This window comes from Protopterus annectens, chromosome 6.part0, assembly GCF_019279795.1.
Source record: "Protopterus annectens isolate FY-2018-M chromosome 6.part0, PAN1.0, whole genome shotgun sequence".
NCBI lineage: Eukaryota > Metazoa > Chordata > Ceratodontiformes > Protopteridae > Protopterus > Protopterus annectens.
In genome coordinates, this window is record NC_056737.1 from 1,140,465,715 (window position 1) to 1,140,493,214 (window position 27,500).

A 27,500-nucleotide genomic window follows, 5' to 3' on the forward strand; every position below is an offset into this window, starting at 1 on the left:
TGGGAAAACATTTAAACATCAGATGTGTTTTAAAATGGCGCAGTTTAAAGTCTACTGATTTACTTTAGTGGTACTTTCTATTTGTGAACTCTATATTTTTTACTAGTAATATATTATTATACTGATACCTAGCCCTAATTTATTTGTTTTCTATCTGCTCCATATTATTCCTATATAATGACATTAGTTTACATGCATTATTCATAAGTATTCACCTTTAACATGGTTGTTTGAATTTAAAATTTAGTTCTACACTGGCCGGAATTTTATGATGTCATATATATATATATATATATATATACACATACAGAGCTATATATATATATATATATATATATAGATATATATATGTATATATTAGCTATATATATATATATATATATATATATATATATATATATAAATATAGCTATATATATATATATATATATATATAACAAATATATTATATTTATATATATTATAATATATACATATATATATATATAACAAATATATTATATTTATATATATTATAATATATACATATATATATTATATATATAATATATATATATATATAATATATATATATATATATATATATATATATATGTAGTATATAAATATATATATATATATATATATATATATATATATATATATATATATATATATATATATAGCTATGTATATAATATAAATATATATATATATATATATATATATATATATATATATATATATATATAGATATAGGTTTTATATGCAGTTTAATAGACATTTTTCAAGGCCAGTAAAAGAGGAGAAAGCCACAACATTTGGAATCTGATCCTCAAAAATCATAAACTCTGCCAATCTCTGGCATACCTTTAGATTGCTTCCAGCCAAATACAGGTCTAAAACTAGCTAGCATCTGTTGAAAGGTGAACATTTGTTTGGGTTTTTGAACCTGTTCATCTTCCAAAGAATCAGATTGGATGATTACTACACTGTAAAACACTTTTAGCTAAGGAAACCACATCAGCCCTATATATGGTAATAATCGGACTGGTATATAGTGAAGTTTCTGTTTCTTCTTACTATGAACTATACCAGAGGACAAAATATCTGGGGACAAGGTTTATGTCTGGCAAGGGGTATCTGACACTGGACTTCTGCACCTGAACAGTTTGGTTCTCCCATACCTGAACCATGTACTGGAACAGCCCTGGAGGAAATGTACCCTGCAGAATAGAGGTCTGTGGACTCTCAGTAGAGATCAGGAGGGGAAAAAAGCTAAGTGGTCTGTGGGCCAGCTTAAGGCAAAAGATTCATAAACCATAGGCTGAGGCATGTTTTTGTTCAGTGTGTTTTCTTTATGTACAATTGGATTTGATTTGGGAGGGGGGTGCATCAGGATCTATCATGTCAGGGGGGAAACCACCAGCCAGAGTAATAACAGAAATAGTTTAAATTGTGCCAAGCCACCTTCTACAATCTGCACAGTGTAGTAAACAGCACATACAGTAACACTAAGTAAAACGTGCTTGTCAGAATAGTCACAAAAATCAAATATATGCCATTAAAAAACAGAAAAGCATGAGTAAGCATTTACTTAGCTATTCTTGGGTCAGAAATTAAAAAAAAACTAAACTAAGAAAATGGAAATGAATCAATTAGTGGTAAAAATCACAGTTTAATGATAAAAAGGCTATAAAAGTGTTAAATAAGAAATAAATATCATAAAAATGAAGGAAGAGAACAAATACAATATTTTCCTGTCACAGCTTCAAAATAAAGCAGATAAACAGAAACAGGCATGATTAAATTGAGGCTCTACATGCATGAAGCAGTCCCTTATGTTCCACTGACACCACAGAACTTTAGTTTTCCAGTACAAGTCAAACACTTGAAAAGGCCCATTACTGCATAAAAGCTGCATTAAGAATTCAAACACAACAGTAACTTAAAATTCCCAAAGCAATTAACAGCAGTAGTAAATACCAATAATATTAAAATAATAAAGTTCACACACACAACTCCATACACAACATACATTTTTTACATAAAACAGAAAGAAACCAATTATATAATAGAGAAAGGAAGCTCCCAAAGTGATCATATCCATGTCTGGAAGCTGTAATCCACCAATGTAAGCTGCTGAGGAGATTCAACTAGGAGTCCTACAGCTAGCAGTAAAAGGCTGAATAACTGACTTCCTGTGACAGGGATTAAGCTTCCCCTGATGGGAGGGGCTTAGCCAATTCCCTATCACAGAGTGTCAAGACAAGGGAATTCTGAGCTCTGCAAAGCTATTAGTGTGGGACTGTGCAGGCAGAGAACCCATATGCCACTGAGGTAGTGTGAAATGTCTTAACATCTTATTTAATCTCGTTTGAGACACACCTTGGGTCATACAAAGTAAACAGCATGTAACAGTCAATTGTGAGTATAGCTGTGTATACATCATGTAAGCCATGGTATAGAGCTTAATGCTTCTAAATGCGTGTGCGTGTGTGTGTGTGTGTGTGTGTGTGTGTGCACAACCATGTGTGCCTGAGGATTACTACTGCAGTGAATGTGTTCATACTGTACATACACTGTGTGTGTGTCTACTGATAACGAGATGCAGTAAATCATCATATAGCTTTGTCAGTGTATGGGTAAAGATAACTGTTGCTGCTCATCAGTCATCTACTCAATATTTTGCTGGCTCCCTGTCACAACTGTGAGACCTGAAACCGTGGGTCTCGAAACTCAGGAAAAAAAAAAAACCTTGCAAATAAAGCAAAATAACAGCAAATTCGAAAACTTGGTGCTACACCATTAAAGTGCTCTGGCAGCCCTGACATGGGGGGCTGTGGCCCCTCCACCCATTCTTCCTAACATAACTTCTCGACCAACCTATCTCAGCTCAGTATAGGGGGAAATCTCTACAGCAGACCAACCTTGGACTTGGGTAGGTGCGTGTGTGTGTGCGTTGCTTTCTGCCCCTGCTCATCATCAAGACAACTGGATTCAGGCTCACCTTTCATAGCAGGCATGGGAAGGGGGGGGGGGTTCATGAAGGTTGTGTTCATTCTGGTGTCCTGACAGTGAAGGCTTTTTTTTGTTTTTATGAGCTAACCCCTTCCCCAGAGTGGGGTGACGATATGACCCACATCACCCAAGCAGCCACTACATCTTGCTATGCAGGAAAATGGCATCTTGGTGAGCCACACACATGCTCCCAGGTCTGTACCATGACTCCTAACATGGAAGGACAGTTACAGCCCATGTCCAACTGTACTTCCCCTCCCATAGGATAGGCATAACCCTCCTCCCTTCCAGCTCTGTCTAGTACACAAGCCACTAATCTAACTCAGGTTGCCTGGACCATGGACAGGATCATACCCCTTTACTTGACTGGGCTAGTTATATATACTCCTTATTCAAATTTAATTTCTTGCCATTCTGAGGACTGCAATTAGGGTCCTATGAATTTCAAACAACACTCCATTTTATTGTATTTATAAATTTACCAAGTGTAACTATTCCGGAGCAGATTACAATTAGCAAAATGCAAAAGAAAATTGTAAGAAGTACTACCCACTGGTACTGCCCTCACCCCTTATCATCTCTTTGACATTATGATGATGTGAGGTATTGCCAGCTATGCCAGGAGAAGTAGGGCAGTGGATGTGTAACATAAGCCAGCATAGCTAGCTGGAGTTTTGTAAAGAATTATATGTCATTTGTATATCAAACTGATTTGTACAGATGCTTGTGATGAAAAATGTATTTGTAAAGCTGCTTGTGTTAAACATGTGTCAACAGTGTGTCCTGCTGGAAAGAAAATAAATATACATGTATGTCATACTGTACTATTGTAACTGATTAAATGTTTGTTTATTTATTTACGACATTTGTTTATCAGGAAGGTCCACTGGGCTGACGAGATCCCATTTTCAGTGAAGGCCCAGGGAGAAAAGCTCCAATACATTAATACAATAAGGAAAACTGCATTACAATGCAGAGGTGGCTACCGCAAGGTAGTTACAATACTTACAAGAGTTACTTCAAAACGAATGATGGCAGTGAAGTGGTACAACTTACATAAGGAAAACTGCATTACAGTACAGAGGTGGCTACCGCAAGGTAGTTACAATATTTACAAGAGTTTCTACTATACAAATGATAGCAGTGAAGTGGTACAACTTACAGTTTCAAAATGTAGTATTAGAATAAAGCAAAATGACAAAAAGATGATTTTAGATGCAGCAAAAATCATAAGTTTAATTAAGAAGAGAGAAATACAAGGACTGAAAATAAGGGAGAGAGGATTAGGTAACAGCATTAGACAAGGTACAACAGTTGCAAATCCAATTGGAAAGAAGATGACTTTGGAGGGCAGTTTTGAATTTGAAGGGGTGTTGTTCAGAATGTACAGAGGAGGGGAGATCATTCCAGTGTATGGCCATAGTCCAGGAGTATAGAAGTTTACCAAATGGAAGGTTTGGATTATGGACTTGTAGTAAGTTTTGATTTTCTGAGCGTAATGACCTAGTAGGAGAGTAATGGGTAAATAAGGAGCTGAGTGCAGGGCAGTCTTGTGGTTTGTACATCAGTCTATGAGAAGTAGTTAGCTGGAGATGCAGCAGGAAATGTGGGAATTCAAACCAGTGGAGATGCCTTAACGCTATACAGTGATGGGTAGAATAATGACAGAAGTAAATTTGGCGATTTTGTTATAAGAGGATTCTAACCTTCAGTTTTAAAGAGGACTGTGGGTTAGTTAGTAGAGGAGCACCATAGGTTAAAGAAGGAAGCAGGTAAGAGAGGGCTAGGGCTTGTTTAGTAGCAGGGGAAAGAAATTTATAGTGCCTGTATAGGAAGTCAAGTTTTTTGTGGGTTTTATAAATGTTGGATTGGATATGTAAATAATATTTTAGATTGTTGTCTATTACAATATGCAAGTGTTTAGTATTAGCCACGAGTTCGATCTTTATGAAAATTAATGAGAGAATGTTAAAGTCTTGGAAACTGATAGTATTCTTTTTAGGGGTGAACAACATAAGTTTTGTTTTTTTGGCGTTTAAGGACAGGTGATATTAGTGGAGCCAAGATTCAACAGTAGAGAAAGCTGTTTGGGTCATTTGTTGTAGGATGGTAGAGTTGGGTGCAGAACAGACTATGGTCGAGTCATCAGCATATTGGACTAGGGAGGAGTGAGGTAAAGCTTGATGTAAATTATTAATGAAAATATTAAATAGGAGGGGGCCAAGAATTGAGCCTTGAGGGACACCGGTAGGGTTGTGGAGGTATGGAGAGATTGAGTGCTGCCTTTTGACGGCATGTTGTCTATTAGAGAGAGAACTTTCAAACCAGGTACGGGATGGAGAAGACAGCCCAATGGAAGAGAGTTGAGAGAGAAGGATGGAATAGGATATGGTATCAAAAGCCTTTGATAGATCTAGAAAAAGGGTAAATGCTATATAGCCAGAGTCACAAATTTTGTTAATAATATCCAAGGATAAGAGAGCAGTAGAGGTACTGTAGCCAGGACAGAATCCATGTTGTGTTGGGCAGAGGATGTTGGTGTTAACAGTTAGTTAACTGATTGTTTTTGGATACATTTTTTGAGATTTCTGGATATGGGGGAAAGAAGAGCAATGGGTCAGAAGTTAGAGATGTCAGAGGAAAGGCCTCCTTTGTGGAGGAGTTGAATAATGGCTTTTTTTTCCATAAAGAGGGACCATAAGATTCTTGGATCGACCTGTTGATTAGAATGCTAACTGGATAATCTACTGAATCAGTGGCAATCTTGAAGAATTTGGTGGGAATGTTCTCAGCTGAGTTGGAGCAGGGTTTTAGCTTTAGTAAGAGTTTTTTTTTATATATATGAAGTAGAAATAGAGGAAAGATTAAATTCTGTATGGGTAGCAAGTTTTTCCTGGTTTTGAGTAGGTAAAGTTGGGGATGTGCTATAGTGAAAAAGGTGTGAGGAGGAGGGTGAGTTGAGGTTAGGATTGCTAGGAAGGAGGAGAGAAAAAGGAAGCAGTGAGATTAGCTATTGTATCAATGGAATATGAGTTGAATTTGGAGACAATAAGGTCAAGTGACCTGTCAGGGAAGGGACAAGAGTTGGCTTTAGTGCCAGGGTTCAGAAGATTATTGACAGAGGACAAGAAAAGTTTAGGGTTATTTTTCCTGTATGATTGTAGGTTCATGAAATATTGTTGCTTGTCTTTTCGGATAAGTTTTTTTGGATTGGTTGCAAAGTTATTTATAATGGATAAGATTGGTGGGGTTATTAGAAGTAAGCCAGAGCTTCCAAGCTTTGTCCCTGTTTCACATGATTTCTTTTCTAGTTTTAGAAAGCCAAGGGGTGTGATTTGATTCGATTCTGAATGATCTAGTAGGTGCCAGGCTGTGGAGAATATTAAGAAAGGAATTGTTGAAATAAAGAAGGGCGTCATCTAATGGCAAGGATTTGAGACTGCTCCAGTTGTAACCTTTCAGGATAGTATTGAATCTAAGGGGGCAGAATCTGCTTAAGTTTTGTGTGACTAATATTTTGGGTAGCGAGAGATGTGCAGTTACGAATAGTGTAGGTTGGGAGGTGGTTGCTAAAAGAATTAAGAAGGGTGCTGGCAACTTGATATTTAGAGGGGTCTGAGACTATGATCCAGTCTAGAATTGAGCCTTTATTATTTTTGAAGTTATATCTAGTAGTGGAAGTAATTAGTTGAGTAAAGTGGAATAGGTTAATACTATTGAGGGATTGGATAGTGGAAGTAGCTGCCCAGTCAATATTCATGTCATCTAGTATAACGGTTTCATTTTTTATTATATGTGAAATCCAGGAAAGAAGGTCTTCTAGACCAGGGATGTTATTTCCAGGACGACTATAAATGGCTGTAATACAGTTTTTCTTGGAGTTGTCGAGGTCAAAAAATGATATTAGGATTTCAGAGTTATGGCATTTAGGAATAATATTGGGAAAGGAGGATATGTTACGGGTGTTGGGGTAAATTAAGGAAAACACCATCTCCTTTTTTGTGTTTTCTGTCGACCCTGAATACACTGAAATTTGGAGGAAGGAATTCAGAGTCTTGAATGCTTAGTTTCAGCCAGACCTCAGTAGCCGCTATGATGTGAGTTCTATTTAGAGTTAGCCAAGCATGGAATTCAGAGGTTTTGTTGCAAATACTTTGAAAGTTAATGGTGGTTATATGGAGATTTTTATGAGGGGAGGGTATATAATTTAACAGAGGATACTGGAAGATAACAGGTTAAGATCAGCCACAGCTAACATTTAGAAAATATCCTGAAATTAAATTACTCAATTTAGGCCATAAATATTATACCTTACAGTTCTGATTGCAGCCAGAGAAAAACTGTCTGTGAAAACAAGGACTAGGAATCTTGCTGTATTGTCTCGAGAAGTGATCTAATTGCTACCCTGTAAGGGTTAAAGTGTTAAAATGGTTTTATGGCTTCCAGACGCTATAACACATCTTAGCAAAGCTCTCTTGTGTGTATGGCAATGCATATGTGCAAGATTCTGGTTCAGTTTCTAATAAAGTAGTATGGGAACCAGAGGTCAGATGACCAGACATATGTGATGTCATTCTATAATACAGCACTGAAATGTTGTTTTAATACTAGATGAGATAGAAGTCTCATAGATGTCCATTTTAAAACATGACATAGAAGGATCACTCACCCACTTCATCTTGCCTTGGTTTAGTAAATAACCAGGGAATAGTACTGCTTTGGATCAGTCAGTAAAACAGTGCATTTGAGTGAATCTATTCGTCTATGTTACGTTAATATTCCCTGTGACTGAAACTCTAGTGTTTATTGTTAACAGACATTCCATATTTTAATGTTCTTTTAATAATTACATATATTTATACGTTTCATTGTGGCTAGTCCTTCAGATAATATTTTAACCTTTGAGAGTACTTCTACTTATTAGGCGACACTGTGGCCACTTCTAAATGCTTTGCTGTTTGGTCAACATTACCATTTGTATTAATATTACTTTCACCCAGTATAATTGGGTATCCTTTTAAGAGCCTTGGAGTGTCCTGGTGGCAGTAACTACCTTACAGTCTGGGCAGAGGGGCATGGCTAGTAAATCTATACTAGCCTTTTCCGTGTGTGTGTGTGTGTGTCAACTACTTGGAATAGGGACACACAGCACTAGTTTCACAAAGAGGGTAGTGGGGGACGTGGCCTGGGACACTTGGCTAAGGATTCAACAGTATAGTTGTGCCAGTGGGGAGTCTTACTGGGGGGTGCCTGGAGACAGAGCGAGGAAAATCCAAACCACGGACCAAGTGTGCTCCCTGTGTGCTCTTAATGGAAATTGTGCTTGGTGCAGAGAACTGCATCTTAAAATACTGTGTATATCTATTTTTGTTCCAAGTGAATGTTCCTCACTGGCATCAGTAGTGAGGATTCAGGGTCCTTGATTACTGGCCCAGGAGAGGGATGTCTCAGGCATCCTGGAACAAGAGGACAGCTAGTTGTTATGTAGTTCTCATCAAGTTGACTGACCTGTGTCCACTTCCAGTACAGGGTTAGTAAGACAAGGTGATTCACATAATATAATACTACTGGGCCAGCTGCTCCACGTTTTACCCTTACAATAAGTAATACAACACAAATACTACAAATATACACAAACATGCAAGACCTTTTAGCTGTTACACGGTTCATGAATAAAATGATCAGTGAGCCAATATTAACCATTATCTGGAACACATTGTGGCGTATTATACCTGTGCACTACAAAGTTACAAATGAAAGCCAACCTGGAATATTTTATGGCTGGAAAAACATTTTTTTATTGCACCATAATTTACAGTTCCAGTAGATAGACCACTACTTCTTTCAATATCAGATTCCCATCGAAGAAAGATTTCTTTAACCAGCTTGGTACAGTACTTTTAAATCACTCTAGGCAGCCATATAGTGTGTAAATGAAATAGTTAAAAATAACTAAAAATAGTGCAGCTGACACTAAGATATGTAAAAGCTGTCATAGGTAGTTTAACCTATCTCCACATGTGCATGTTGATAGATGCCCTCAATAAGCAGCAGCAGAGAACAAAACTTGTAGTATTTGCTTCATTAACGGTTACTCAGACACCACAAAACAATGGATGGCCAAGCATTAACAAAACCACTGCATTGCCTTCACATTTCAAGGTACCAGCAATCTCCTGAGCTGCATCTGGTTGTCAGAACAACATGTCAAAGCAGAGAAACTTGTGTAGACTTGCTCTCCCACCACCCAGTAACAGAATGGTTGCATGAGCAGTAGTTCCCAAAATTCATGACTGATACATTTCTTTAGACTATCTGATAACCACAAATCAAATGGCTATTGCTCCAAATTACTCACAAATGCCATGCATCATATGACTAATTCACTGGACATTGTTACTCCAAAGGTTAGCACTCGTGAATACTGCCAAAAGCTTAGATTAGGGTAGCTAAATAACATCTAAAAGACTACACAAATGACCCATCACTACTAAAATAAAACGTATCAAATGTCAACAAAAACACAAGCATTTAGACTTCAAGCTGTCGTTTTATAACACAGGCTTTCGAGACTTTATCCAGCATACATGCTGGGTTAACTGATCTGTGGTTACATCCCACATAAAATATTAAGAGACCAAGGGTAAGGGAGAAAGACATTCTTTTATCTGGTAATAATATTATAAGGCTTTAGAAGGTACCAAGAAGATAGCAAAATAGATTTATGAAACACGCCTGGCAGGATGTGCTGTTTTCAGAAAAATGACTTCAATTAAAAGCGTTCAGCAACTCAAAAGGCTAGACTTTTGAAAAAGAAGATCGATACTAAAGTATAAAGAATACAGAAAAAAAGATCAATGGATACTTCAAAATAACACCAGTAAAAGTAATAATCACTGAAATAATTTTATGTGCATGTGGAAATGATTGAGCCAAAGCTAAATCAATGAAAAGACACACATTTCATGTAAAATGTTAAGCCATTTAATTGAAAACTTTATTTTCACCTTCTCATGTGCTGTAATCTATAAAGCAGCCTCCATATACAGTAAAAGAGTCCAGCAGTGACAGATCATCAATAAAGCAGCCATAACACTGACAGTCAAAGTAATGACTTGCAAACTGCAGTGCCCTGCATGACATAAACACACAAAATGATGTACTGTATTAATGCAGCCTTTTTTTACTATTATTTCACACCAGCAGGTGACAAAAAAAAAGTTGGCAAGGCCAATACCTGATGCTGGCAATGCTAGGTGATTCTGCTCCAAGTCTGCATTTTTCCAGCTGACTGGCAACAATTTGCCGTTCCACCTCAAGCTCTCTTGTGAGTCTTTCAAACTGGAGCTCCTGTGGTAAGAGGAAAGGTTCAATAGGGGTTAAAGGCTGTACGAATTAGATGCATTAACATACAAGCATATTAACAAGTATATGATTAACAGCTGCTTACTGACGACATTTCATTAATCACAATTTTGAGAGAGGTCATGCTCTTCTTTTCTCTTTTTACCCCTTAGAAAATACTATATTTAGTTAAAAGTGAAAAAAAAATGCTTTCCATTACCAAGAAATTATGCAGCATGAAATCGCTGTCGCTTCCATGGAAGATCCTACCAATATTATCATGCTTATTAAAATCCCCAGGGAGCCATGGAACAGATATGTGAATGCCTATTATCTCCCATACTCACACTGGAGCTGTGAATTAGACTATAGCCCCTATTTTTGCTGTGAGAACATCTAGTGCATTACCTTCTGCCTGAGGTACATACCTCTCGTTTGTAATTTGGCCTGAAACCAAGGCATACTGACAACAAAGATTTGTCTTCTCCTCCGTGCAGTTTTAGTAGACTTTTCTTAGCAACGTCACAAATAAGCTGTCCTACTGCACTAGTTCCAAGTAGACACAGTTATAATTTGACAGAAAAGGGACTATTTTCACCTTTCCAGGCTACAAAAAACAGTATTGCTCAGTCTATGGGCCGAGTCCTGCTAAATACAACACCCACTCTTCTCACTGACACAAAGCATTACTATTGCGGGATATTAATAAAAGACATGGTAGGATCCTAAATATACAGTACAAAATGTAGTTATGAAATGCATTTAAAGTGACTGTGCTGATGAAAGAGTCTCATTCACACAAATGTAAAATGCGCTGTCCCTGGTTTTCTGAGTATTTCTACAGCAGAAAGAAATATTTCAGAATAACTGTTCTTGAATAATTAATTAACAGGTTACAGACTTCACCTGTAGTTTGTCTAAAAAATCAGAAATTCATACTGGTTCAAAGCAGGTACACAAATAATGTTAAATAAATTAACCCAAGCAATTAGACCAATAAAGTCCATGCACTACATATCCATGCATCTCCTACCCAGCCACATTTAGTATGCTACAGAACCAATCTTTGTGCACTGTGTATCCATGCATCTACTACCCAGCCACGTTTATTATGCTACAGAACCAATCTTTGTGCACTGTGTATCCATGCATCTACTACCCAGCCACGTTTATTATGCTACAGAACCAATCTTTGTGCACTGTGTATCCATGCATCTCCTATCCAGACACGTTTATTATGCTACAGAACCAATCTTTGTGCACTGTGTATCCATGCATCTCCTATCCAGACACGTTTATTATGCTACAGAACCAATCTTTGTGCACTGTGTATCCATGCATCTCCTTAGCCACCTTTTTAGGATTCAAAGGGCATACATTTTCCATAGTCAAAAGAAACTAAATGTAATTCATTACTGGAAACAAGAAGGAAAAATATTTTACTTGATGTGCCCGGCTTCTTCAGCTACCACTGGAATAACTCAAACTCATTCTCATATAATTCTTTGGAAAACTCACAGACTTTACCATGCTGTGTACTATCACTATAATACATGTGTGTAAAAAATGCGAGTCAGCAGAGAACCATGACAGCACATCCTAGAGATGAACACACAAATATGTGAAGGGGACAAAAACCCTGTCCATATACCCAAATACTTCAACTTATCGTGTCCTGACAAATATGGGCATAAGCTTTTCTTGGCATCCCTACAGTAGTGAGCTTGCCACTCCCTACACGACTGCACTGTGGTCTCTTCCATTCGAAGCGACAGCCTAGATTGTAAACTTGAATAGAGAAACTCCGCATTTCAGGAACCAACTATACATGTCCAGTTCCATACACCACTACACTGTGGTCTCTTCCATTCGAAGCGACAGCCTAGATCGTAAACTTTAATAGAGAAACTCCACATTTCAGGAACCAACTATAAATACATGCCTAGTCCCATATACAAGTACACTGTGGTCTCTCCCATTTGAAGTGGCAGGCTGGATTGTTAACTTGAGTACAAAAACTCCTCATTTCAAGAGCCAATTATAAATAAGTTAGATAGGACATACACTGGCCAGGTATCAGTTTTCTGTTAAACTTACTACATTAACATTATTAAGCTAGCAGTGTGTACACTACTTGGACCCTTTTGTAGTCTCCCCTCCTTCCTATCCCATAATCTATTGCTTTCTACTCTCTCTCTCTCTCTCATAGAGGTTACACTAAAACAAATCAATCCTCAGTAAACCTTTTATTATTTTTTTTAAACATCTAAGTGCCCTAGGGAACTGACCTGGAACAAACTCCAGAATCTGATTGTTTTTCCATTGATGCTGCCTGATCTGCTTTGGGGTTCAATAATTGACACCTTGGTTTATTTTATGAACTGCATACCTCTCTGTGCTCACATCTATCTAATTAAGACCCCTCCCTCTTTTTCTGGCAATGGAACAGCGTTTATATATCCTGCAGAGTCAAGCGACACCATTTTCAAACCAAACTTCACAGGGAATTGGCTTTTCTTGGCATCCCTGCAGTACTATTCTTGCCATATAGGTTTTTTTTTCCTGTCTTAAAACTACATGGTTAGCTAACTGCAGTCTCCCTAAGTAGTGCTGCAGTTTGGATTACTTGCCATTTGTGTCATTAACATTAAACTGTTAGAAACAAAGCAGAGTTTAATCAAATACAACACCTTGGTTCAGACATACGAGTATTACTTAAATGCAGTGACAGCACATTAATATTCAAGAAGCAGTTACCAACTTTCCAAGTGTTTACTGTTATAGCACTGTACTATACTACTTTCACTACTTTTCTACCCGGCACTATACTGGAGAGGTCATATATATATGTTATGTATGTATGCAAGCTGCTACAGTGCATGTGTTTTGGTATCGGTTTCCTGCATTATTTTCCTTTAAAGCATTGTATCTCTCTTACTTGAGCACTGCACCCAAGATGCAATAGTCGCTGTAGTAAAATAACCTGTATAGCTACATTTTATTCCCTTGGACACCTGGATTTATGCTCTAAGTTAGATTGGTACTGTATTTTGTTATTTTATTCACTGTATGCCTGGATTTACACATTTACCATAGCCTGTTACTGGTTGAATACTGTGCAGTAATCCATACTGCTTCTATCTACCTGATGCAACAGTTTGTTCTTCGCTAAACATATGAGGTAATTAGGAGATTTTTAACTAGTAACATAAGCATTCAATCGATCCTGAGCTTTTTTAACACAGCTGCAACTAAATTACATGGCGTACATTACTTAGCTGGTTTATCAAGTTTATTTGTATAATCAAACTATTACTATTTGATTGTTTAGTTGATTTGTCAAGTTAAATTACATGTAGCACATTGCTCGGTTGATATCTCACTGTGGTCTCTCCCATTTGAAGCAGCGGCCTGGATTGTTAACTTGAATACAGAAACATTGTATTTCAGGAACCAGCTATAAATACCTGCCCAGTGTATGTCCTAATCAAGTTATCAGTTTTCTGTTAAATGTACTACATTAACATTATTAAGCTAGTGGCGTGCACACTACTTGAACCCTTTTGTAGTCTCCCCTCCTCCCTATCCTATAATCTACTGCTTTCTACACTCTCTCTCATAGAAGTCAAACTAAAATCAATCCTCAGTAAAACTTGTCTTTTTTAAACATCAAAGAGCTCTAAGGCACTGATCTGGAACAAACTCAGAATATGATTGTTCCTCTGGTGAAAGTGCGTGGTCTGCTTCAGGCTTTAACCCGCTACACTTGGGCTCACTCAGCATCCCTACCCTACCCCAACTTCTCACCCACCCCCACAACTACATTTATTTGAAGCAAGCCACTCCCACTAGGCACATACAGTATATTACCCTGCCCCTTCTAACTAACTCTAAGACACTACACAGCCCAATCACTTTTCACCAAATAATTAGTTTACCCCACTTTCACTCAATTCAGCTTGTTACATACTCAATCTCACTCTTACAAATTATCTCTAGAAATTATCTGTACTAACTTACCTAACTTAAATTTAATTCACTTCCCTAAACAATTAGTACAAAATAAAATGCTATCCCTATTTATCACATCAATCATAACTCTCTCACGAGCAGCCCATCTAACCTCTTATCACTGCCAGCTAGACTTGCATCTATCCCACCAGGGAATTCTATCCCCAAACCCACACCAAATAAAACCCATACACTTTGAAATTTTCCCAGCCATCTACAAACCTACACTCTTTGACCACTTCACATAAACTATAACACCTCTTCAGGACACAAAACACATCTCCCTCAGGTATGACAAATTCATAACCAAATTCCTCAACACGCTTTAAATATGCCCACTCAAACCCTGGCCCCTTGACCTCCACACCACAACCCACAAGCACATCCTCCTATTTCACAGTACCTTATATCAACCTAGAAAGGGATCAGATTTACTTCTCTTAAACATAAATATCAGAAGCGTACTTAAAATTCAGCATCTTCACACTACCCTCTCAATATACACACCTGATATAGTACTACTAACAAACATGGTTAAAACCACATATCGATGACAACAAAATTATTCCACAAGGCTACAATATTCTAAAAGCAGGTAGAAAGGACAAGAGAGGTGGAGGTTTAGCTATACTATTTAAAAGTAACCTTGTACTGCAACAGTTATACCTAACTATCCCAAACCTTTAATAACATTAAAAATACTCTACACTAAACTGAAAATTAATTCCAACAAATACATAGTCATTGTAGGAACATACACCCCCACCTGGTATTAACCTGGCCACTATAGAGCAAATCCTCCACTGGACCTCAAAAACTATACCCCAAGAAACAATCATTATGGGTGACTTTAACACAGTCTGGCTAACATTCATACCACACAACCCCACTAACCACATCAACCTTCACAGCTTCACCCAAATCAATGTCCAAGTAGAATAGATAAAACGTCAAATAGGCATTCCATCTTTGAGTGGACTCTGACTAATAAAGCATACCACACAATACACTGGTGGTCTCCCTTGCAGCCTTAGTGACCACATCACAACCTACTTACTCAGGCAATGTACATATCCTTTTAAATATAGTATTTACCACATCCAAAATAAAATAAACTTCAACACTCAATCCTTTATATCTATATGCAGTCACTGTAACTGGACTCCTTTAAAATACTTGCCCCTAGATGTGGCCACTAAACATTTCACCACCACCTTCCTCAACATACTTAAACTAGCTCCTCCTAAAACAGTTTGGACAAAGTCAAACCCTGCCCCATGGTTAACTAAGGAAACTAGAGCTCTACTCAAACTAAGAGACAAGGCCTGGGAAATAAGGTATAGTAATAAATCTCAGACTAATCTACTAGCATTCCAAGAACTCAGAAACAAATCCAAAATAAATCACTATACCAATATCCAAACAAAACATAAAAATAACTCACAAATTCTGGTCAGCAATAAAAAACAATCCTACAACCCGGCCAAGCATCAACCCCAAAAATCCCTCTTTGTCAAACAATACAGGTACTACGGCAAGACAATTTAATAAATACTTAACTAAAACCATACTCTCTCTCCAAAAATAGCTGCGCCTCCCCAATGACAGTTATAATAGCAAACAAGCTAAATAGCTTCTCCTTCCAGCCAGTCCCTACAAACGTAAAAAAAAGTCTTAGAAATCTAAAACCAATAACTACAGCAGCTGACAACCTCCCAGCTGAATTTGTAAAGATAGCTGCCGACATTATTGCTTACCCTGTCTCAATTCTTATCAAATGTTCCATCACTGAACAACAAATTGCATCTCTGGAAAAACTATTATATTACCGCTATACATAAAGGTGGCAAGTCTACAGAGCTTTCAAATTATAGGCCCGTTGCCATTCTATCCCAACTATCCAAAATTCTGGAAAAGTGTATAAATTTCCAACTTCTCAACTACCTCTCCACTAACAACCTATTAGCCACATCATGACTGGATTTAGATATAATCATAGCACCACAACTGCCCTCCTTAGCTTCACTAACTTAATACAGGAATGAAGGCAAAATAGCGTCAACCATCTTTCTAGACCCGTCAAAAGCTTTCGACACCGTCTCTCATCACAAACTACTAACAGTACTCTAAATCATAGTCACTCTGCACTCTCATGCTTTACAAGCTACCTAAAAGGACGCCAACAAGATTTAAAGTGGAATAAAGACCTCTTCCCTCTACTTCCAACCACACTAGAGGCACCCCAGTGTTCTAGTCTTGGCCCTCTTCTCTTCATTCTCTTTACTAATAATCTCAACACAGTTACTTCTCATGCCTCCTTTGTACAGTATGCCAATTCCACTCATATGCTGCCCCCCTTCCATACAACTCCAAGACATAACACACAAGTCCTTCTCTGCAATTGAATTCTGGCTCTCAGACTCTGAACTCATACTCAACCCTAGTAAAACTAAACTTATGATCTTCCATTCCACTAGAGCCAATAATCTCCTGTCTCTTTCTCCATCAAAGCTATTGATAATACAATTATTACACCAGTATTTTCTACAAAAACAAAACTCTTAAGCATGATGATTGTGGTAAATATATGTCAAATTTCAAGTTATCAAACTATAAAGACAGTACACAAAAAACTAGGTACACTATAGAAATAGTTTCTAACCAACAATACCAGGATAGCCATTGTAAGAACGCACCTACTGTCCACCCTTCTCTATGCTTCATCTGTGTTCACCAATCTAAAGAATTCAGACCTAGGTAAACTTGAAGCTTGTTATAATAAAATAGCAAAATTTGCTAGAGACTCTCCATACTGAACACACCACTGTCTAGCCTTGAAACAACTTTCCTGGCTAGAACTACCACATCTATTAAGTTATAATCAGCTGATAACTGCTCAAAAACTACTTAACCAACCACAAAAAAAAAAAAAAAAAAAAAAAAAAAAAAAACAGTTGTCCAAAACATAATTGAACCATACTCTAATAATCTACTAAAAGTCAACAAAGCTAAGAATATTGCTGGAAGACTTTTCCAATCATGTAGCAAAAATATGGAACTCACTCTCTAACCATAGCAACCACTCCTGACACAAGTCACTTTAAACAGCTGCTTAAAACCTATTTAACTAGTGAATGGCTCTGCTCTTTTAACAGCTCAGGTTACCTTTGTCCTTTTACAATCCACTTTAGTATCCCTCACAGACTATATCTGCGAAATCTAACCTCTATTCCCTGTACACTTACACACATTATGTCACCATCACCTACTGTCTTTCATTCCCATCGGTACATCCCTTCCAAGTGTCAGAATTCAAAAAACTTTCTCATCATTTCAAACCACTAAAAATTATCAATTATATAGCTCAGAACATTTGTAGCAGAAATTCACTGCATACAAGGATCTTATGTGTACTGAATGCTTCTTGCCCTGTTAATCAGCACTAATGATGGAAACAGGGAAACGTGAATCATCGCATGCATTATATAGAACTAATTTTATGTCCTGTCAGGCCTTACCACTTTTGGATTCTACACTTGCAGCCTTGTATCAGTCAATTGTATGTAGAGCTTTTCTCCCTGGACCTCCACAGAAAATGGCTTCCTCCCAGTCGGACTTTCCTGGTAAACAAATGTAAAATAAACGACTAAATAAAATGTGCAGATACATAATTTACTAATAAAGCCTTTGTTTTACCTTAACTTATTAGTATCCTGAAAAGACATGAAAACCGTCTCAAAATAAGAAGATTGAATGTCCTTTTCTGGATCTGTCAAGCACAAAAAACAATCTATAAATTAAACTAACCTTTCTTGATCAGCATGCAAGTTATACCCTTGAATTTTTGAGTCCCTCATTTTAATTGTCAATAGCTCCAGTACAAGACAACTAAAGTAGAAAGAGGACACCCCCCTGCCTGGTTCCTCTATTCAAACACAGCTTCTTGGAGAAGAACCTTCCCCATCTTAATTATTTCCTCTGACCCTTCATATATCCTCATATCATCATATATTATTCTATTAAGGAACTTTACTTATAAAATCCTAGTTGTCTATTGAATGGCTACTCTATATCAAGACTTGCCAACAGCAGCAGCATTTCCTTACACTTCACTTTCTTCCATCATTGTTCTATTTACTGCCTCCCCACCACTTTGCCAACACTACTGCCATTCTCTTAGCATACACAAGCACTTTACAATCATGGTTTAAAACTGAAATTGGTCTAGAGGAAGCTGGGAATGTGGGTCTTTACCATCTTTGGGTAATACAGACACCACAGCTTTCTTCCAAGATGGTCTTACCGCCCCTCCTTCTAAATTATTAAATAAAGTCTCTCAGATTTTTATCACTTTGTTCCCTCCTAACTACCATAGGAATACCATCTGTTCCTGATGTCTGATTATATATCACCATCTCTCACTATTCTTAGCTACAAATTTTTGACCCTCATTTTCCTCTAATCTTGGTATAGAGAAGTCTCTTGCATAAATATTTTCGTTTGTCTTTTCCTAGTTTCTCTATTATTCAGCTTTATACAAATTGTCACAGAATTTCTAAAATATCTTTAAAACGGCCATTGGAGCTTTTGGTTTGTTTTCTTGTCATAGGGGCCCCAAATTTGCCAACATTCATTTCTATCTTCTGCTGTCTTAAGTCGTTGTGCTAAGAGCTTTTGTACTCTGAGGGTATCAAAACATATGTGATATGTAATGTAAGCAGCTGGAAACATGTTAATACAGTGTTCTCTTTTAAATTAATGTATGTTTGCCTATGTCTTAAGTGACTATTTAATAAAGGTGTTAAAAGATACTTAAAGACAACATTTCTAAACTTGTGCAAATTTTACAAGTACTCCTTTATTTTTTCCCCTTAGCACTTAGTAATTGCACCTGTTCTTTTTCTTTGAGATTCCCCTTGCTCTGTAATACTTTGGCAACCAGTCGAAAAACCCCTGTTACTTTTCCCCCATTATCAATTTGTCTGATTTATATTATATTTTAATTTAAATTTTAGTTTTATTCAACTGCCTGGATATCCCTTCTGGAGACATGTCTATCTTCCCTAACTACTCTCAAACCATTTCCACTATCCTTTCCTTCTGAAAGTTCCAGTCTCCTCTTAATATGTCATGGACATGCATTTTACCTTAGTCTTCCATTGGTGCATGGTCTGAAGCAGTCAATGGATGTACTTCAAAGCTTTCAATTAAATACCCATGCCCCCATGGAAGGTAATTTCTGTCCAGTCTAGTCCAGTTAGTGTACTTTGGGAAATATGTAAACTCTGTCAGAGTCCCCTCAAATATTCTCATATATTTCTTCAGACATCTACTCTCTCGTTACATTTTCCCTTTTAGGTTCTTCAATATATGCTAACTATTGCAAATCAGGTTCCAACCCTCGCCCATAGTTGGTTACTAGGCTAAGCTTAACCAAGTTTAAACCAAACTTACCAAAATATTGCTGATGTGTCAATACTCCAAACAATTTTATGGTTATTATATAGGCTTGTCACCATCAATATTTTGCAGGCTGCGCCTATCTATTAGGGAACTGGGAGTCAACCCAGGAGTAAATTTGTGATTTACCATAAATATTCCCTGAAAAGTAATTTATCACAAAATTCTCTTAAGCTCTATAATAGCACTCCACCTGCTTGAATCTGGATTGTGATAATCCCCTTTTTTGTTTAATACCTGTAATCTCAATATCCATAAAAGCAAGCTGGTGAGAAGGCAAAGTGAGACCCTGCTCCTTATCACAAATCTTTATGACTACCCTCTCCATATACAATGTAATATAGTTCATCTTTTGCAATTCTGACAATATGATGTAAACTCACTGGGGGAGACTGGTTCTCCATTAACTCAAACTACACAATAATGGGAATGATCACCAAAAATACAGGCATGTTTCCTTTGGCATGGGAAGTTGCACCAAGAAAAGTTGGATTACTGATTTTTTGTGGTTCTTCTCACTGGGGCAGACTGATCTGGTTAGCAGAAGTAGTGATATCTTCTTTTTCTTTTGTCTGTTCCCATTAGGGGTCGCCACAGTGGATCATCTCTTTCCATTTCTTCCTGTCCTCTGCATCTTGCTCTGTCACACCAACCACCTGCATGTCCTCTCACCACATCCATAAACCTTATCTTAGGCCTTCCTCTTACCTGGCAGGTCCATCCTTAGCATCCTTTTCCCAATATACCCAGCTTCCCTCCTCAGTACATGTCCAAACCAACGCAATTTCGCCTCTGGCTTTGTCGCCAAACCGTTTAACGAGAGCTGACCCTCTGATATACTTATTTCTAATCCTGTCCATCCTCGTCACACCCAGTGCAAATCTTAACATCTTTAACTTTGCCACGTCCATCTCGGACTCCTGCCTTTTTTGTCAAAGCCGCCGTCTCCAACCCATACAACATAACTGGTCTCACTACCCTCTTGTAGACATTCCCTTTCACTCTTACTGGTACCAGTCTGTCACGAATCACTCCTGACACTCTTCACCCACTCCATCCTGCCTGTACTCTCTACTTCACCTCTCTTCCACACTCACCAATACTCTGAACTGTTGATCCCAAGTACTGAAACTCAACCACCTTCGCCAACTCTACTCCCTGCATCCTCACCATTCCTCTATCCTCCCTCTCATTCACACACATACATTCTGTCTCAGTCCTGCTGACCTTCATTCCTCCCATCTCTAGAGCATATCTCCATCTTTCCAGGGTCTCCTCAACCTGTTCCCTACTCTCAATACAGATCACAAAGTCACCTGCAAACATCACAGTCCACAGGGACTCCTGTCTGATCCCATCTGTCAACCTGTCCATCACCACTGCAAATAAGAAAGGGCTCAGATCTGATCCTTGATGTAATCCCACCTCCACCTTATATACATCTGTCACTCCCACCACAGACCTCACAACTGTCACACTGCCCTCGTACATATCCTGTACTACTCTTACATACTTCTCTGCCACTCCTGGCTTCTTCATACAATACAATTCTTCTCTAAGCACCCTGTCATATGCTTTCTCTAAGTCCACAAAGACACAATGCAACTCCTCAGACATTCTCTATACTTCTCCATCAACACTCTCACAGCAAACACTGCATCTGTAGTGCTCTTTCCCAGCATGAAACCATACTGCTGAACACTAATCACCTCACTTCTTAACCTAGCTTCCACTAGTCTTTCCCATAACTTCATGCTGTGACTGAAATTTTATCCCTCTATAGTTACTACAGCTCTGCACATCACCCTTATTCTTAAAAATCGGTACAAAAACACTTTCTCCACTCCTCAGGAATCCTCTCACTTTTCAAGATTTCATTAAACAATCTGGTTAAAAACTCCACTGCTCTCTCTCCTAAATACCTCCATGCTTCCACAGGTATGTCATCTAGACCAACAGCCTTCCATTCTTCATCTTTATAGCTGTCCTTACTTCCTCCCTGCTAATCCATTGCACTTCCTGATTCACTATCCCCACATCATCCAGCCTTCTCTCTCTCTTATTCTCTCCACTCATCAGCCCCTGAAAGTACTGATATAAAGCAATATTCAAAAGTTTAAATTCAGATTATTAACTTTGTGAAAAAAGGACGAGCGAAAGACAGCAAAGAATAAGAAACAGAAGTAAGCAACAAAGACAGTGTTGAAGAAAAAACAGGTAATAACTTTACAGATGACAAAAGCATCTCTTTTCAAATGTTGGAAAACCACTGTTTTTCATATTTTCCATTTATTAGCTTTTTTGGTTAAAGCAGTGAATTTTTTCTTGTCTGTAGCTTAAAGAATATTAGTCAAATTCCAGCTATAGAAAAACAGAAGAAATTATTACAGTTCAATATACACACAATACTGATTAGTATACTTTGTCATCCTTTCCCCCAGTAGCCCAAGATCACATTACATTGCATATATCCAGTCTTTATCCTATTGCTGTATAAACCTCAAAATCATTATGATCAATCACAAGCACTTTCTTTAATATCACTAGCATAAACTGTGTTCACCATTAAGAGTCACCTTCCATTTAAAATAATGTACATTTATACAGAACTGATGCAAAAACAAAACTTTAAGCACATTCATACCAAATGAATGAAGTCCAAACGAAATAAGTCACTGCTCAGCCGAATAAGCTGCAAAGATTTATTGTAAAGCAACACACTTCTGCTTTTCGTCCTGCTCCAATCGCAAAACTTCTTCAGACAAATTAATCACAAACTGCAATGCCCTTAAATACTTGCTAATCAAGCTATCAAGTCTGTTAATTGAAAAAAGCTACAAGGTAGTATATCCAAGAACAGTTTGTAACTTCTATAAAATTATGTGAAAAAACTTATGTATAAAAACATGTGTATGTATGGTCAAGTTGAGAAAATTACAACTGGAAGTTGCTTACTTCCGGGAATGTCAGCATTTAAAAATTATACCAAAAGGTCTTAGGTCATGGCAATACCCGACTGGGCTTGCCGAAGGTTCATTGTTTCATAAGGAGTTGCTGTGTTTATTTGATAAACATGGGTTTGAGTTACTAGAATTGTTATGCACCCATTATCAGAACAACATTAGTATGTTAAGGAAACAACTGTGTTGGATAATTTAATAAAAGTAGATCAAGATTATTTACGGTACCGGTTTGATTATGAAAGAATTTACAACAGCATAGATCAATATATGACTAAACTGAAAACCACCAAAGTTAAAAAATTAAACCGGGATCTTAAAGATTATAGACAGGTGACTGCTTACCCCAAACCACCACCTTCCCAGGGGAACTACCTACTTGAGGCAAGAGCACCACAAGAACTTGTGTGTAACATTTCCCCTGAGAGAATGGAACTTTTGGAGGATAACAACAATGCAGCAACAGTTAACAATATAAGGAGAAGTGAACGTCTTTGTAATAGGAAAAACAACCCACCAGGCGAATCACTTCACCACACGGTTGCAAACGATACAAATTTTCAGAACAGGGCCTTCAATCACAGCCCTGCTCGTGGCAAGAAACAGAACAGGAACAGAAATTGGAGGAAATGATTTTTCCAATGCCGATGACTATTCCTAATGTGAATAACAACTGCAGTGTGATTTTTAATTCTAGTAAAGACTTTAAAATTTTTAACTACTCTGACCTCAACATTGCACCCAAACCGGTAGATTTACTATCCAAGGGATTCAAGTTTGTTCCTACAGCCCGGGCAGATGTAGCCAGGTCACTTATTGACCTCAAGAGTTTTGTTAGGAGCTTGAATTTGAAAATACTGTTGGGCCACAATAGTCCCAAACCGGACTTTTGCATTTCTTGTGTATATAACCCCCCTCTTCATCCTGCTCTATTATTTGAGCAGATTTGCGAATTGGATATTCGCAGTGTTTTAAAACAGAGACTTCAGGTGCACCTCACAAAGCCTATCACCACCCAATACGAAAAAGGTATGCTTAAAATTCTTCAGGAGGCCCCAGTTAGGATCGTGCAACCTGACAAAGGAGGAGGCTTGGTCATCATGGGCAAGGACGACTATGTGGACAGAATGATTAAGATCATTTCAACGGCCTCTTATGAGGAGGTATCCAGGAATGAGATGAACATTGCTTATAACGGAATTAATTCTTACATCAATGACATGTTCATCTAAGCCCGGATTGATGTCCACATGTTTAACTATCTTAAGATGCCAGCCCCAAGGATACCTATATTTTTTGGTATCCATAAAATTCATAAGAACGTACAAGACCCCCCCAATGCGTCCCTTAGTGGATGCAAGAAACAGCATAACATATGCTTGTGCAAAGGTTGCAGATTTTTACATGAAGAAATACCTTTTATCGGAAGACCAAATTTGTAAGTATTCTTGGTCTTTCCTTGACCAGATTAATAATTTAACCTTTCACGTCAAAAGAAATTTCCTAACAGTGGACGTTAAAGACCTCTCTTTTTCCATCCCTCATGGTGACGGTATGGAATGGGCCTTGGCAACTATGCAGAAAAATGAAGCAACACGGGAGGAATTGGATCTGGTGGGTGAACTGCTCGATATTATTTTATCTTGCAACTTTGTGACTTTTGACAACAGATTCCATCTTCAAAAGGTTGGCGTAGCGATGGCATCTCCTTGCGGGGCCAGCTTCTCCAACCTAGTAATGGCATACTGGGAGAACCACTTCCTATTGAATGACAGTATTGGTGCATCCAAAAGCATTCACTTTTACACTCACTTTTTAGACATATTCATCTTATTTGAAAGGGACTCTACCCGGGTAACAGATTTGTTGTCATATTTAAATTCCACCACTACATTCCTACAGTTTACGTTTTCTTTTTGTACTGAGAAGACAGCATACCTTGATGTGGAACTTTCAAAAGACTATAGTAAAGCCTGTTATATCTCCAGAATTTTCAGGAAGGAGACTTACTCTAATGCCTTTCTCCACTACTCAAGTTGTCATCCCTTGTCACAGAAGAAATTTGTGAAAGGGCAACTTGTTAGAGCCGCACGAATGGTCTCTAAAAAAAAAAAAGCTGACTTCTTGTTGGATTAAAAGATATGTTCATCATAAGGTGGTATCCTCCTGGGTTGGTTCTGGAAGTGACATACGAAGTCCAATCCAAGAGAGATACTGGCTTGTAAGTACCAGTTTTGAGCCAAGGGCAGAACCATCCAATTCCGGTATCTACCTTGGAAAATTCACCAGTTGAACATAATTTTATTTGTACTTTTAGTGTTGATGCTGGCAGCATCAGATCTATAATACTAAAAAGCTGGCGTTTCCTCACTTATGAGAACTCAATAACAGGAAGTCTCACAGACCAACCAAGAATTGTGTTTAGAAGGGGCATGAATCTGAAGGGAATTTTAGAAGGAGATAATAATTCTTTCAAGATTAGAAAAGGCATGTTTAAATGCAACATGTGTAGATTTTGTCAATTTATGACCACGGGGTCTTCTTTTGTTGTGAGGAACACTAAATTTAACATTAACCACAAAATCGATTGTCAAAACAAAGGGGTAGTTTATTTAGCCAAGTGCAACCACTGTGCAGCTTTCTATGTTGGGAAAACCAACAGGAAGCTGAGGGAACGTGCATACGAGCACCAGTACTGCATTAACAAAAACAAATGCGAAAATGCCTTGGCCAAACACAGACACCTACCCTGAACACAAGTTTAGTTTTAAAAGGACAGACATGGTGCCGGTTAATGTGAGGGGAGGTCCATCTTCATTATTACTAGAAAATTGGAAGTAGTTTGGCAATTATGTTTAGATGCAAGTAACTTTCCTGGTCTTAATGACTACCTATCGATTAAATGTATTTTCAGGCTCAAGAGCCTCATTAGATAGTTTTTATCATTGTCTGTAGTATAATTCTTATTTTCTACTGGTTAAACCACAACCTGGTAGAGAATCCTAGTTGTAAAATAATTTTAATGCTATTTTTATTCAGAAATAAAGCATTTACATACTCACACACATTTTAAAGTACAAGTTCAGTAGAAGAAGTGTAAACTGATAATAGGTTTTTATATGCTGGAGTTCCGATATACATGTTTTCATACACGTTTTTATACAAGTTTTTTTTCACACAATTTTATAGAAGTGACAAACTGTTCTTGGATATACTACCTTGTAACTTTTTTCAATTAACAGACTTGATAGCTTGATTAGCAAGTATTTAAGGGCATTGCAGTTTGTGATTAATTTGTCTGAAGAAGTTTTGCGATTGGAGCAGGACGAAAAGCAGAAGTGTGTTGCTTTACAATAAATCTTTGCATCTTATTCGGCTGAGCGGTGACTTATTTCGTTTGGACTTCATTCATTTGGTTTGAGTGCATTTATACAGAACTACTTTACAATACATGGAGTTTACTTCAAAAATTATACTTGTATTACTAAGCACAACAACTTACACCCCCTCATTAGTTCCTTCACTGACGACGTAATCGTGCTTTAGGGTCCTCCCACCAATTTAGCACGGTCAAAATTGCCAGTGCCTTTTAGTCATTTCTTGCAGAATCACAGTTCTCATGTCTAAAAAGTATATTATGGAAATTAAACTTTACAGTTTATTTACAAATTGCACATTACTGCTGGTCTTTTTCCGGATCATCTTGCCCACCAACTCCAGTTTCTGAGTCAAGTCAATGGACACCAGATTTCTCTAGTCCTCCTGGGATATTTTTAGTTGCTTGATCATTTTCTTTTGGGACAACGAAAAAGGTTTCATCTACAAGTTATCTCTATGGGTTTTGTCATTATCCAAATAACGAGAAGCAGCCTCTCCTTCATTGTAGTAGCACACTACTTGTGGGTAACTACTTCCTCCTCAGCCTGTTCTGCATCCAAAGTGTATTTGAACTTCCAAGGCAAATATTGTAAAGACAACTGGATATATCAACTTACATCTCACACCAGCCTTCCAACATCTCAACTAAAGAAATAAATGTTCTTCTCTTCTGGGCAGTGTGCAGTGACTTATTTTCAACAAACACTCTGTTGTCAATTAAATTCTTTTCCCTTCTGCAACAAATTTATCAGGAGCAGCTCGTTTTTGCTGTAAGACTATTTTTGTAATTGCAGGTCTTGGCTTCCTTCATATGGCCATATTTGGCATATACACACACACTGTGCCATTTCAATCAACAGATCCTGCTGTGGATTACCAATCCAGTTGCTAATTTGGGCTTTCAGAAAATTAATGCTGTCTTTTCCTTCCAGTGTCTCATACAGCAGAAAATTTCAGGTTTTTGCTGCGAGATCTGTCTTATAATTCTATTTTGAAACTAATTTTTGAGAAGCCTCATATTCAGACATTCTTCCTTCAATTTCAAGTTCTGGATTTCTACTTAAAGCTTCTTTTATTCTTTCTAACTTTTATCAATTGCTTTTATACATTCCTCCAGTGTCATTTTAACACCTCCAAACACATCTGATTTATTTTTTCACTAAATTACTGGAAGTCATCTCTTGTACCAATGCTGAAATTTGAACTGATTTTTGCTGAACAGCTGCACAGTTTTTCCCAAAGATTTCTTTTTCTCTTTGTTTAGAGGACTTAACTTTCTCCAGATTTCTTCTTTGCAGACGTCCACATAGTGTAGTGATTGGCTACTAGCTACATTTTACCCAATTT

The 27,500-nt window shown here is 37.6% G+C and overlaps 1 protein-coding gene across 10 annotated transcripts in view; it reads right to left on the reverse strand.

Annotated features, from left to right (window-relative positions):
• Positions 1-27,500, reverse strand: part of PKP4 (plakophilin 4) — a 3,210,231-nt gene that overhangs the window by 1,534,943 nt on the left and 1,647,788 nt on the right. For all 10 annotated transcript variants that reach the window (XM_044074755.1, XM_044074756.1, XM_044074758.1 and 7 more), the window contains one exon: positions 10,238-10,350. In XM_044074755.1, the coding sequence (XP_043930690.1) occupies positions 10,238-10,350 (113 nt within the window). The remainder of the gene's footprint in view (positions 1-10,237; positions 10,351-27,500) is intronic.